This window comes from Mastomys coucha, unplaced genomic scaffold (genome assembly GCF_008632895.1).
Source record: "Mastomys coucha isolate ucsf_1 unplaced genomic scaffold, UCSF_Mcou_1 pScaffold4, whole genome shotgun sequence".
Classification (NCBI taxonomy): Eukaryota; Metazoa; Chordata; class Mammalia; order Rodentia; family Muridae; genus Mastomys; species Mastomys coucha.
The window spans coordinates 50895077-50908715 of NW_022196910.1; the positions used below are offsets into that span (position 1 = coordinate 50895077).

The following is a 13639-nucleotide window of genomic DNA, read 5'->3' on the forward strand; positions in this document are numbered from 1 at the left end:
ATTTATGTATAATATAATCCCAATACATCCCATGTTCATTGTTCTCATTGTGGTAAAATAGTCTGGTGTGGTGGCACACACCTTTTATCCTAGTACTAGGGAGGCAGAGGCAGATGGACCACTGTAAGTTTGAGGTTAGCCTGGTCTACAGAGTAAGTTCTAGAACAGCCAGTGCTGCACAGAGAAACCCTAATCTCAAAGTAGAGTACCATATATATCTCAAAAAACATATACATATGAGACAATTCTTGAAAATACAGTGCATATTAGATGAGTGGTTTTGCCCTGTGAGTCCGAAATAGAGATATTGAGTTTAATTTTTCTCTCTCCTCATAGCATCCATAGTGGAACAAAAATGGTGGTGTCATATGCAGCCATGCCTGGAGGGAGAGGAATGTAAAGTCCTTCCAGATCGCAAAGGATGGAGCTGTTCCTCTGGAAACAAAGTAAAAACAACTAGGGTGAGTGGACAGCCAGCATGGGAAGGAAAAGCATGAATTAGTGGAGGACAGGCTATGTGCTGTGGTAACATAAGTGGTGTTTGTGGAATGAGAGGGCATAGCTTTATATAATGTGAATTTCCCATTTATTCATTTATTCACAGCACATTTTTATTTCGGAATTTCATCTTCTACCAATACCATCCACCTCCATGTTTTCTGATTAATGACATAATTTTCTTCATAAGATACTGGCAGTGGCATGAACACCCCCATACCCCTATGACCCATTCTAAATGGCAGACAACTGACCATAGTCCCAGTCCTTCAGCTGAGTAGCTATGGGAATACGGCCTGACAAAGACTGATTAGTTTATACATGGCTTCATATCTATTGATAACTTGGGTTCTTTCTGATTTGTGAAAGCAATTGTTTTGACCTTCCTGGTTTTTGGATCATTAAATAGTTTTCTAGGGGTTAAGGGTTACAGGTTATGGGTTAAAGATTAAGGGTTGTAATCACTTTCCGTTAGGGTAATGGGAAGGCAATTCAGAAACTCGGGAATCACAAAATGATGCTTAGGACAGGGGTGCAAGTCTGTTCCCAAGCACTTCTCTGGAAGTTGGGAGAGGAAGGAAAAGTCATTTCATTTTTAATTTCCCCATTGACTACATGAATTTTCTGGACTAGAAGAATTTTAACTCCTTTTAAAATATAAACATATAAATTTAAATAAATTATTTAAATTGTTATATATTTATAAATACATAAGTAAGAATTATATATAATTTTGTATATAATTAAAAGTTAAAATTTCATACTCTTCAACTTGCTTTGAAGGAAAGTTGGTAGTTAGTTAAAGTTGAACAACCAAACAAAATAATTGTATAAGGATGTTTTATAAAGAGTGACACCAAGCTACATAATAATATTTATTTGGCATGAAAAATTTAAAATGTTTTTCTGCATATCTTCAAGTGATTATTCTATTGATGTCATTCTAACACATTTTAGTCTGTCAAGTAATATAATCAATGCCTTGATAGTAGACACATATGTGACCATGTTTTTAATAACACAGATAAAATCATACTTTGTTGTTTTGCCAAGTATTCTTGACTCTAATTTGTTGGTTGAATTTTGGCAAACATTTCCAAAAATATACTAAGTACATGATTAGTTAATTAGAATAATTATATTATTTAATGTGGTTGCAAAATTTCTACTTCATTCTGATTTAAAAAAACTTTGTTGTGATATAAAATTTTCTTGTAAGGTGTTTATTAACATGAAATTATTTTCTTCTCATACTATTTCTATTTAAAATAAGACCTATGAGAATTTGCTAAAGATTTGACATTCTAAAACACATTGACAAAATAAATAAGTAAAAACGGTGAGCTCTCTCTAGCCATTCCATGTTTTCATTACTTCAGTGGACAAGGGGAAGCTGACATTTATGGAACCCATAAACATATGCTGCCTACTGAACAAGGTGCTTTAAATACATTATCTAATTTACTCCTCTTAATAGCCTCATAAAGATGATATTTTAATCTCCATTTTACCAATGAGTAAACCAATACTTTTGCAAAGTTAAGTGACTTCACAAGGTCATAACAGTAATTAGTTGAGGAACTATGACTCAGCCACACAGCTCAGTTCTCAAAATTGATCCCTTAATCTGTACCTCTAACTTAACGTTAACATACGATTTAATATATTTGTCAGCAATAATTATAAAATGTTCCTATGGTTCCTTTTATATGAGGTAGAACTTTAAGAATATATCTAACTTTCTGGATCATTGAAATAAAAAGGTCAAGACAATGCTATTGGAATTCTCAAAGATTATTTTTCAATGGTGCCCTCTCCTTCCCAGTTGGCCATATTCTCAATAATCCAAAATTAAAGCTGAGTTTCACCTTCACAAAATTTACCCCAATGGATAGAAATAAGATGTGTGAAAGAATGAGTAGTCCTGGACCAGAAAATCTCATCTAGATCCTATATCTTGCAACATTATCAGATATTCTTTCATTTTCTTCAATAAGAGCAACTGGTCATGGAGGACCTTATAGGACACATTGTCACCCATCATTGTCCTGAGATAAAAAAACTGTGACCAAGGCAGGAAGTTCTTCCAATATGATTGCCCTGGTAGATTTCATCATGTCTAGAGTTGATAGTGACAATTGTGGCTATATTCAGTTGTGAGCAGAAACATAAACCCTCAAGTGTTTACAGTACTGAAGCTGTACTTGATTTTCTCTTCCAATTTTATCCATTTTTAGTCTCTCCTTCTCCCTCCCTCTTCACCCTTCCCTCCTCTTCCATATCTCCCTCTCTCTCCTTCATCTTTCTGCCAGTCATACTCCCGAATTGCTTCCCCAGCTATCAGAAAAATGTCTGTGTTCCCCTTCCCACAACTCAATTGCCACCCAGACTGCTTTGCCTCCTCTGTGCCTCACCCATTACCATGGCTCTGCTGCCTCTATTGTTACCAGCTTAACCTTCACTTCTGAAAGCAGACAAGAAAAGACTTCTCAAGGAAGGCCTCCTCATATTCAGTATATTATACCAGGGCAACAGACTCAGGGAAGTTTTTCTCAGCCAATTCCATAAGTGAGCCCGAGAAGCAAGCTTATGAAGCCCCCTAATGGTGTTTGGATCAACCCCAGCCATCGATGCTTTGTTTTGGACTAATTACAGCCTTGTCTCTTCATACTGGTCCCTCTGACAGAGGAGGACAAGGGGAAGTGCTCTTCTAACTTAGGTAGTTGCAGGGTCATCTAGAGTTCTTTGAAACTCATGATAACACGAAGTCTGATAGGAATTTTTTCAAACCCCACTGACTGTGTCTGTAGGGCCATGGAAATGATCTGTGGTTGTCAAGTAGTTTTCTTACATGACCTGAGAGTATGAACAGCTGGTACCAGCAGTGGAAGGCAGGAAGTCTGAGGAGGGTATTGGCCAACAGTTTCTGTTGCTCAGAGCAGCCAGGACAGCAAAAATGAGCACAACAGCTGCAAATTAGGGACTTAGATTTCATTTTGCCTCCAGCATCTCTGCTGACTGGAACATAGACATCAGAAGCCAGGATTACAGTGAGAACTGAGTGAACTTACTGTTAACATTAGTAGTGACTTTAACAGTGTCTATCAGTGTTTAACATCTGCTCAGCACCCAAGGGAGAGGTGAGTTCTCATCGTCCATCTCAGATTAATACAGTTCTATTTAATCCAGTGCATGGATTAAATTGTTTCTAAGATTTCTAGTGAGTCTGAGCCTAGAAATTTCATTTTAGAAATGAAAGTAGGCAGTAAGGGAGATGATAAAATAACTTGAAAGAAGGAACTTTTTTTTTTTTTTTTATTTTAGATATTTTCTTTATTTACATGCGAATTTCTCCTTTCCCAGTTTCCCCTCCAAAAAACAAAAACACAAACAAAAACAAACCCCTGTTGCCTCCCCCCTCCCCATGCCTGCCACCCCGCCCTCTCCCACTTTCTGGCCCTGGCATTCCCCTACACTGGGGCATAGAACCTTCACAGGGCCAAGGTCCTCTCCTCCAATTGATGATCGATTTTGCAATCCTCTACCATACACATGCTGCTTGAACAATCAGACCCCTCTATGTGCAGACCTTGGTTGGTGGATGAGACCCTGGGAGCTCCGAGGGTACTAGTTAGTTCATGTTGTTGTTCAAATAATCAAAGTAAATTACTTCCTCTTGTTTTATAAGAAACATTTTTATTCTCAATTGTTTTAAAATATATATTTTAATTTTTCTTGTGTTTTGATAATTTAAAATTTTTTTATATGTATGCATTCAGGTCTTTGTGTTGGTCAGAGAACATGAGAATAGATGCCTCAAAGGCTAGAAGAGAACATCTGGTGTGGATCTGGAGTTACAAGGGTAGGGTTACCCAAATTGGACTCTGGGAACTGATCTCAAGTTCTTTGTAAGAGCAGTAGATGATCTTTACCATTGAGCTATCTCTTCAGCTTTTGTTTCCTGGTCTTCATGGCTTAAATATTCTGTATTTTTATAAGGCTAATTTTGGACATACGAACAAAATGAGCACAGGGAAATAAAACGGGTATTTAATTAAAAAAACTTGTAAAACATGGACATACTTAGATATTTTCAGTGAACTGAATGCTATGACAGTGTACCTAGATAGTCAAAATTGCACAAATATGAATGCTTAGTAAAGTGTTGCTATAGCGCTATAAAAAGTCAAAGATTCCAATGTTATGAGCTCTGTGTTTTCCATTGAAATGATCTTTAAAGAAGAGACATCCTTTAAATAGTTTGAAGCACAACAGTATGGCACAGAGAGAATGCTGGGCAGAGGCGGTTTCTGCAAAGCATAAGCAGATATAATATTATTGTATTCATAGCTTTTGTCTTAGGATTTTACTGCTGTGAACAGACACATGACCAAGGCAAGTCTTATAAGGACAACATTTAATTGGGACTGGCTTATAGGTTCAGAAGTTGAGTCCATTATCATCAAGGCAGGAACATGGGGGCATCCAGGCAGGCATGGTGCAGTAGCAGCAGAGTTCTAAATCTTCATCTGAAGGCTACTAGGAGAAGACTGGCTCCCCTACATTGTTAGGAGGAGGGTCTTAAAGCCCACCCCCACAGTGCTATACCTGCTACAACAAGTCCACACCTCCTAATAGTGCCACTCCCTGAGCCAAGTATATTCAAACCACCACAGCTATCACTGTCCACTTAGCCAGTCTTGAATAAGACAGTCTGAGTCTGATGAAACCATTATTCCTAATTTGTTAGATCCTAGACACAAAAGGATGCCCCAAAAGAGAGACTAGAAAAAGTTATGAAGTAGCTTGGGAGCTGCTATCAGCCCAGAGTTATTTGTGTTTCTGAGGCAATATATGATGGCCATATGGGATTTTTACCACAAACACAATGGTTGGAGATATAATTAAAATTTTCCGTAATGTATGTCCTCCTTTATAATTGCCCATATCCAATCTGGAATGTTCAGGTAAGGCTCACAGTGGAAGGAAAGCAATCAGTTAAAGCCAGCAATGAGGCATGCAAGGCCTCAGCAGGGGGAAATGGTATCTTCCAGAACTTACTAGAAATCGGGGGTGGGTGAGGTCATTTGAGTAATGTGTAGCATCATTGCCCTTCCCACCTATGTGAGTTACACCCTGCCTCTGCGTTCATACTCCATTCAGAGAGCTCGGCTGCTGTTGTCATTCTGACCTATTTTCTTTTCCAGAAAGGAGGGGAAGCAGGCAGGTAGCCTTTTAGGCAACAGCACATTTTTGTTCTCAATCCCATTTAGTCTGAAGAACATAGAAGACATAACATCTGTTTCCAAACTGCCCCACACCACACAGAAGGAGAAAAATTTAGGAGTACCCATGGCACACCAAACTGCATCCTGTATTACCTTTAAGATTTAAGTTGAAAAGAAAGGAAAACTCATACAAGCCCTTTTATTCATTTATTTTTAAACTCACTTTCAAAGATAAATAGTGAGGAACACTTTTTTCTTTTTGCTTTTTTTTTGAGTCATTAATAAAAGAATAGTCTCTCCAGTGTATGGGAGCACATAATTATATGCTAATTATACAATACAAAATAGCAGGGGGAAGGTGCTGTAGAGCTTGTGAGATATGAGAAAATATCGTTAACACTGTTGGGATCATCAGTAAAAAAAAAGACTGTGCTTCATTTCTTTTACTGTTTTGATATTATTTCTCTGTGGCAGAGCCAAGGAACTCTTGGCAGCGTTAGAATTTCCTTTGCTTATCTGTTGGTATGGACATCACACTCCAGAACACAGGATTCAATAGCTCTCAGGTCCGATTTCCTGAGGAGGACATGACAAAATACTTACTTTAGAATTGACTTTAGATTGTCATTAGCTATATTATCTTTGGGAATTATCCATGCAAGGTCCTGCTAGTTTTCCAGTGTGTGAAATGGATTCTTGGGGCACAATTATTAGCTGGTTGGGATGCTTTTATCCCTACCCATGTACTTAGCATACCCTAATTAGATAGGAATTATGTAATTTATAATATACCTTGAAACAAAACAGATTTTTTACAAAAGGTGATACAGTGAAAGTGAACAGATGTTAAGAATTCCTAAGCACATTATAGGGTAACAGTACTCATAATTTAAATACAAAAGCAATATACCATCAACATAGCAGTTACTGTGTATTGACTCCAACCATACTCAACGCAGTCAAGTACACTGGACAGTACGGATAACACAGAGATATATGGAATACTCTTTGCCTCCAAAAAGCATATGCACTTGAGATAGGGAATGGAAGACTGTTTGTAGCCCCATGAGTTTCTTTATCTCTGTTCAGCATCCTGTAAGGGACGTGGGGGTCAATGGCAGATAGTATCCACCGGACTAATGCTGTTGAAATAATAGACTAGCAGTGCCCTTGCGTTTGCTCTGTGATATACAAAGGCACGAAGATGTCAAACTAGATTCAGCTTCAAGGTCTCTAGCTGTATGTACCAAGGGCATTTCTCACTTCCTTCACAGCTAAATTAGTAAGACATTAATAAGAGGATCACTTTGGAAGGCAGATAAGGCTGGTTTTAAGAAGGAAGGAAATAAACAGCTTCTTGTAAATTTTTCTGGTTGAAGACTCATGTTGCCTCCTCCAGACAAAGCTGGATTTTATATCAAGGCTGAGTGTTGTAGGTCTACACAGGACAAGCATGCCGCTCCAGACTCAGAGCAAAGGGAGGGCATAGCATGGGGGTTAGCATTTCCTTCATTGCATTAAGGCTGCAGAGTCCCTATGCCTCCCTCCATGCCTTGCCTGTGCTCCCATTGCCTGGCAAATGTGAGTACATTTAGAGTAGGGTAGTTCTTTCTTGATTTGCTTGCTCCTATCCAGCATATCCCCATCCATCTGTCTTCATCTTAAGACCAGTCAGGGCTTCAGTTGCACTCTATTCCACAGCACAAAGCCAAATGACCTTTAGGGCTGTGGCTTGTAAGTTATATCACAGCACCTACAGTAAGAAATATATCTTATCTGGTGACCTATCGCGCACACACACGCACACACACCCACACGCGCGCGCGCACACACACATACACACCTGTATGTGCCACACTGCAGTTGAAGATGTACTTTGATCTTTTAATCTTCCTCCTCCTTTTTCCTTCCCACTTCTTCCTTCCCTCTTTCCCCTCCTTGCTTCTAGCATCAGCTTCATGGGTTGATTTTATTACTTCCTGATTAGTTGCGTTCTGTGTCTTAGGAAATACCACCTTGATATGTGATTGCTTCCCGTGTCCTGCTCCATTGAACTTGCAGAGATACAAGCTCCTTAACAAAGTTTTCAAATCAACTTGGGTCTCATGTTTTAGTATCAGTTTTCAATATATTTTTGGGTAAACATTTCATTTACTTTTGAGATATAGATCTCAGGGAGATGAAATCATATGATAAATAATAATTCAAAAATTCCTTATTGCTTACTGTTTTAAGGTGATGTTCTAAGTTCCAGGTAAAGATGCCAAAGAAATAAAACCACAGAAATAAGAAATTCTGCTCCCAGGGCCTATACTTGGTTATATTTTTCTGTTTTCTGTTGCTGCCATAGTAATTTAAAGGAAGTTTAAGTGATTTAATACAATGTCCATTAATCACTACAGGTCATACATCTAACACAGGAGCCACAACAGTATCTGTTGTCTGAGTTTTGTAAAGTAGAATCGAAACGTGGGCATCACCCTTTTACAGCAGGGTTGTGGTTCCTCGCGGTGAACCTAGGGAGCATCCACTTCTATGATCATTCATGTTAGCATCTTCTGGTTCCTGGAGACGATGGAGCCAAAAGAGCTAGGCTTCCCAGAGCTCCTGTAACCTCTGTTAGGATGATGGTCTCTTCCGATCTCACTGTCTCCCAGTATGAGAGCTTAGTGGCATAGCCAAGCCTCCTCAGGTCTGTACCTCTCAGTGCCCTCCCTAGTCTCAGCATTCCTCTGTTTTCCTCCTTTGCTGTGTCTCCAAATAACATTTCTGACTGTTGTCAGTGCTTTTAAGGAATGAGAAAGTTACAACATGAGGGAGTTCCCTGAAGGTCAGGTACTCAGCAAGCACAGCTATGCCTGCAAAGCCACTTTCACCACTGGACTTAAATTACTCTTCTTAGGGGAAACAAAGAATATGAAAGATAATACACAGACCAAATCCTGCCTATTATATGGGATGCAACAAAAATTTAAAAATTAATAAAATACATAGCACGTTAGATTATGTGTTTGGTCATAGTGGGGGAAAAATGGTGTCTTAGGGTTTTACTGCTGTGAACAACACCATGATCAAGCCAACTCTTATAAGGATGATATTTAATTGGTGCTGGCTTACAGGTTCAGAGGTTCAGTCGATCATCATCAAGGCAGGAGCAGGACAGCATCCAGGCAGGCATGGGGCTGGAGAAGCTGATAGTTCCACATCTTGTTCCGAAGGCAGCTAGCAGAATACTGGCTTTTAGGCAGTTAGGAAGAGGGTATTATAGCCCACACCCATAGTGACACACCTACTCCAACAAGGCTACACTTCCTAATAATGCCAGTCCCTGGGCCAATCATATACAAACCACCACAGATGGGAAATGGAACATGCTGAACAAGTTTTCATATTTGGTTGAGGGTTTGAAGGTGTTGTATAAGATTCACATGACTATTTGGAGAATAAATTTTCCGAGCAGATGGAAGAACAAGTTAAGGTCCCTTAGATGTTAGCTTTCCTAGGAAAACTATATTTGAGGGGTAGCAATGATGTCTGTGTCTGCATTGGAATAAGTGGTAGAATTTAAGGCCAGAAAGCCCTCTTAGGCAGGTCACGTCTGATGTAATCTTTTGTAAGGAACATGCAGAGAATGGGAGTTCTCATTAGATGACATGGGAAGAATTGTGGAAATATTTTTTAATCTTTTTTTTCTTTAATGCTCAGTAACTCTAGGACATTTAGCATGATGGAAACTCCGATATAACACCTTGCATTTGATATTTCTTAAGAACAGATGAACATTCTTACATTATAATGAGGAAGGCAGACACTGAGTGAAATTCATGTCAGAGAAGCTAAAATCTCAAATGACAAGGCAATTAGAAGCAAAAACACTTAAGGAAATCAGTAATTGTGGTAATAACATTAGGTTTTTAATAAGGAGGTTCAGACAGAAATGGAATAACATGCATACAATTTTCACATCAATTAGATACTTAGTTCAAGGCAGGTAGGAACCCAGCTAGGTGCCCAGGAAGTAGCATTAGCCAAAGGTAACATTTTAAATATGGTGTTTTAAATTAGGGAGCTACTTACTTCACTAATGATAATTTAATAGGAGTAAGAGTGTCTGCCTTGGCATTTGTTTAGAGAGTTATTGGAAATTAATGCAGAAATTTCAAGTGATAGATCAACAGAGCTGTGTTTCTCAAGCTTGACCTATATTTTCACAATTAAAATGAACAATGGGCAGCAGATGAGTGCTCTGAAGCTCCTGGAAGATGGAGATGACTGCACACTACTTGAGCCATGTGTATGTTTGTAAGTGGTCTTAAAGTTAATTGTGAGTATTCACACACTGTAATGTAACACTGATTGGGTACTGTAGAATATTCCTCAACTATGAAGAATATCTTAATATCCTATAACATCCTTAATATCTTATAAGATATTCCTCAACTATGAGGAACATCATAGGCTATGGAGTATGCCCTGTGAATTATATGTATAGGATCATAGTTCTGTCTCTTACATTAGTGCCAAAGGCTGAAGTTATGTCATGTTAATTAAAGACATTGCAGACTTAACATTTGTTGAAAGTTAAGTGGATAGCCAAACTTTATCTAGTTTTGTTTATGTGGAGTTCCTTAAGAAAAAAAGAATCCAACTTCAAGGAACTAAGGAGTAGAAGGGTGAGAAAGCGAGTCAATTTCTTCACAAGTGTAGCCACTAATGTCTCTATTATGCTCCAGTAAATATACCCCGTCATACAGGCAACCACCACTCATGACTCACAAAACAAACAAACAAAACCAAGAAGATATAAAACTTGAGCGTGGGAAATATTGTTAGTAATAGAAAGGTTCTGTGTGTGGGAGGGTGGAGAAGAGGACACTGGAGCATGTATGTGTCCAAAATATATTATAATACATGTGTGGAATTAGGAAAGTATAAATTAATAAAGAAAGGAAAGGATTAGATGGTGATGCTCAAGGAACAACACTTTGGGGACTTCTGGCCTTTATTTCTATATTGTACAACAAACTTCCTACTTGAAAATATAAGCCTTTGTCGATCTACCAAAGCCCCTTCCCTCCTCACAACTTTACATATTGCACAGGCAGTTGAAAAGCCCTGCAGAATGAGTTCCTGTGCAGTTTTAATTTCTTACTTTGATGGAGAGGTTAAGAAGAATCCCTGTACTTTTCCAACAAGCTCAGAGAACTTTGTAAATGATGACCAGGTGCTGTACGAAGCACAGCTGTGTCCCAAATACCTCACCTCCAGGTAGGCAGACAATCTACAGCTTGCCAAATATTTCAGGAGCTTCAGAACAACTCTCAACTGTGGAGTTGATCTGCAGTGTGCCCTGTTTGAAGGGAGGAGTTGAGTTTTCTCTTAGAATGATAACAACTCAACTTGCTATACCAAATACAATTCCAGATTCCAATTTTAGTGAGTTACAAAAAAATTTCTGTATTGGAATTGTGGATATTGACCCCTGAGAATAGAAACACAAGAATAACGTGTCTTAAATATTGGAAGACATAGCAAGGAAAAGAAAAAAAAAATTTGTGTGGTTATAGGAAATAAAACCAAGAGCACAGGAAAACACACTCAGTGTTAGCTCTCAATGAGTGGCCTGCCGTGTAAAAGAGGAAGTTTCTCAGTTTTGAATGTGATCAATTTATAACTTGAATGAAGTACAAAAATTCAGAGTTGACTAAGTCAACAGTGTTAGAGACAGGAGACAGCTCGTGAAAATAATTGGAGGGATAGATCAAGTCTTAGTCATGTGTTTGAAACTCATTCTCAGGGTGAGATAATGCATGTGAAAGGAAGTGGGTGTCTGGGAATTCCAGGGAGCAGTGTGGAAGGAACCTGCATCTCTGTTATGAGGCATTTAAATTTCCATGGGACAGATTTTGATTTTATTCTCTATAGATGGGTGAACTATGAAAGAATCTTACACAATCAGGATAGGAGAACCTTCTGATTTATAGTTATATAACCCAGCTGTAAAGGATCAGAGGAAGGCACAGGAACGTGGGTTTGAAGTTAGTAAGAAAGTGGTGATACCGTGCATGTAGAGAGATGAGATGCAGAATCATCAGCATTTGATGATAACATAAATATAAGACATGAGTAAAAGAAAAATTCCACACTCACAGACTTAACTTTTGGTGATTTATTTTGGTAATAGTCATTGACAGAGACTCAAAGTAGGGAAATCTAGTGGATGCTGTGATTTGTAGACAAAGAGACAAAAATAGACTTCAGAGAATCATTATTCATCATTATCCCATAGACAGCATTGGAATGATTCATTAGTAAAAGCTTTCCCAAGAGGAATGTTTAAATTGAGACTCCTGAGGACATTTAGCTGGTGATGTGGAATAAGGGAGTGGCTGTGGCATCATTAGAGGAGGCTATTTACAAATTTGTTTCTTTCGTGTCTAGTAAGTAAACTGTTATTCTGTGCTGTGAATATTGAACTGAACTTTTTTTGTAACTTTGTGCTTGGTATTATATTTCCATTGCCTCTGAATCAAACAAATAGATTTCCAAATTAAACTAGTTTCATATTTATGATCTTTTTGTTTGTTTTTTGTTTTTGTTTTGTTTTTGTTGTTGTTGTTGTTGTTGTTTTTTCAAGACAGGGTTTCTCAGTGTATCCCTGGCTATCCTGGAACTCACTCTGTAGACCAGGTTGGCCTTGAACTCAGAAATATGCCTACCTCTGCCTCCCAAGTGCTGGGATTAGAGGCGTGTGCCACCATGGCCCGGCCAGTTTCATATTTATGAACCATTTATATAGAAAAATAAAGAAGGAAGCCAAATAAATGCAATCTGAGATATACCTTTAAGCCATATTTAAATTTTCTACCATCACTGTATGTATTTTATATATCATATAAGGTACAGACAGAAATGGTAAAAAAAGAGGGGGAGAAGATAAAGAAGAGAGATTATATGTGCAATAATATGAAAAGTTGTGAGCACAGTAAGAGAATTATATCAAAGCATAAGAACATTGGATCTTACACACATCTGTCCCTGTCCATATTTTAAACTCATGAAGAAGTTAAATCTTGAAATAATGTTCAGTACAGAAAAATATGACATTTGGTGAATTTTTTTTTGCTATTTTGAATTTTTTATTAGATATTTTCTTTATTTACATCTCATATGATTTTTCCTTTTCCAGTTTCCCCTCCAAAAAAAAACCCGAAAAAACATGAACAAAAACAAACCCCTTTCCCCTCCCCCCCACCCGCTTGCCACCCTACACTCTCCAGCTTACTAGCCTGGCACTCCCCTATACTGGGGCATAGAACCTTCACAAGGCCAAGGTCTTGTCTCCCCATTGATGACTGACTAGGCCATCCTCTACTATACACATGCTGCCAGAGCCATCAGTCCTACCATGTGTACTCCTTGGTTGGTGGTTTAGTCCCTGGGAGCTCTGAGGGTGCTAGTTAGTTCATACTGTTGTTCGTCCTAAGGGGCTGCAAAACCTTCAGCTCCTTCAGTCCTTTCTTTAACTCCTTCACTGGGGACCCTGTACTTTGTTCAATGGATGGCTGTGAGTCTCTACTTCTCTATTAGTTGGGTACTGTTAGAGCCTCTCGGGAGGCAGCTACATCAGGCTGGAGTGCCCTTCCTTCAGTCTCTGCTCCATAGTTAGTCTCTGCAACTCCTTCCGTGGGTATTTTGTTATCCCTTTTGAGAAGGAATGAAGCATCCACATTTTGGTCTTACTTCTTCTTGAGTTTCTTGTGGTTTGTAAATTGTACTTCTAGTATTGCGAACTTCTGGGCAAATAACCACTTATCAGTGAGTGCATACCATGTGTGTTCTTTTGTGATTGGGTTACCTCACTCAGGATGATATTCTACAGATTCATCCATTTCCCTAAGAATTTCATAAAT

The 13639-nt window shown here is 38.5% G+C and overlaps 1 protein-coding gene across 7 annotated transcripts in view; it reads left to right on the forward strand.

Annotated features, from left to right (window-relative positions):
- The window catches only part of Tafa2 (TAFA chemokine like family member 2), a 472572-nt gene that overhangs the window by 432651 nt on the left and 26282 nt on the right, over window positions 1-13639 (forward strand). For all 7 annotated transcript variants that reach the window (XM_031350385.1, XM_031350386.1, XM_031350384.1 and 4 more), the window contains exon 4: window positions 337-461. In XM_031350385.1, the coding sequence (XP_031206245.1) occupies window positions 337-461 (125 nt within the window). The remainder of the gene's footprint in view (window positions 1-336; window positions 462-13639) is intronic.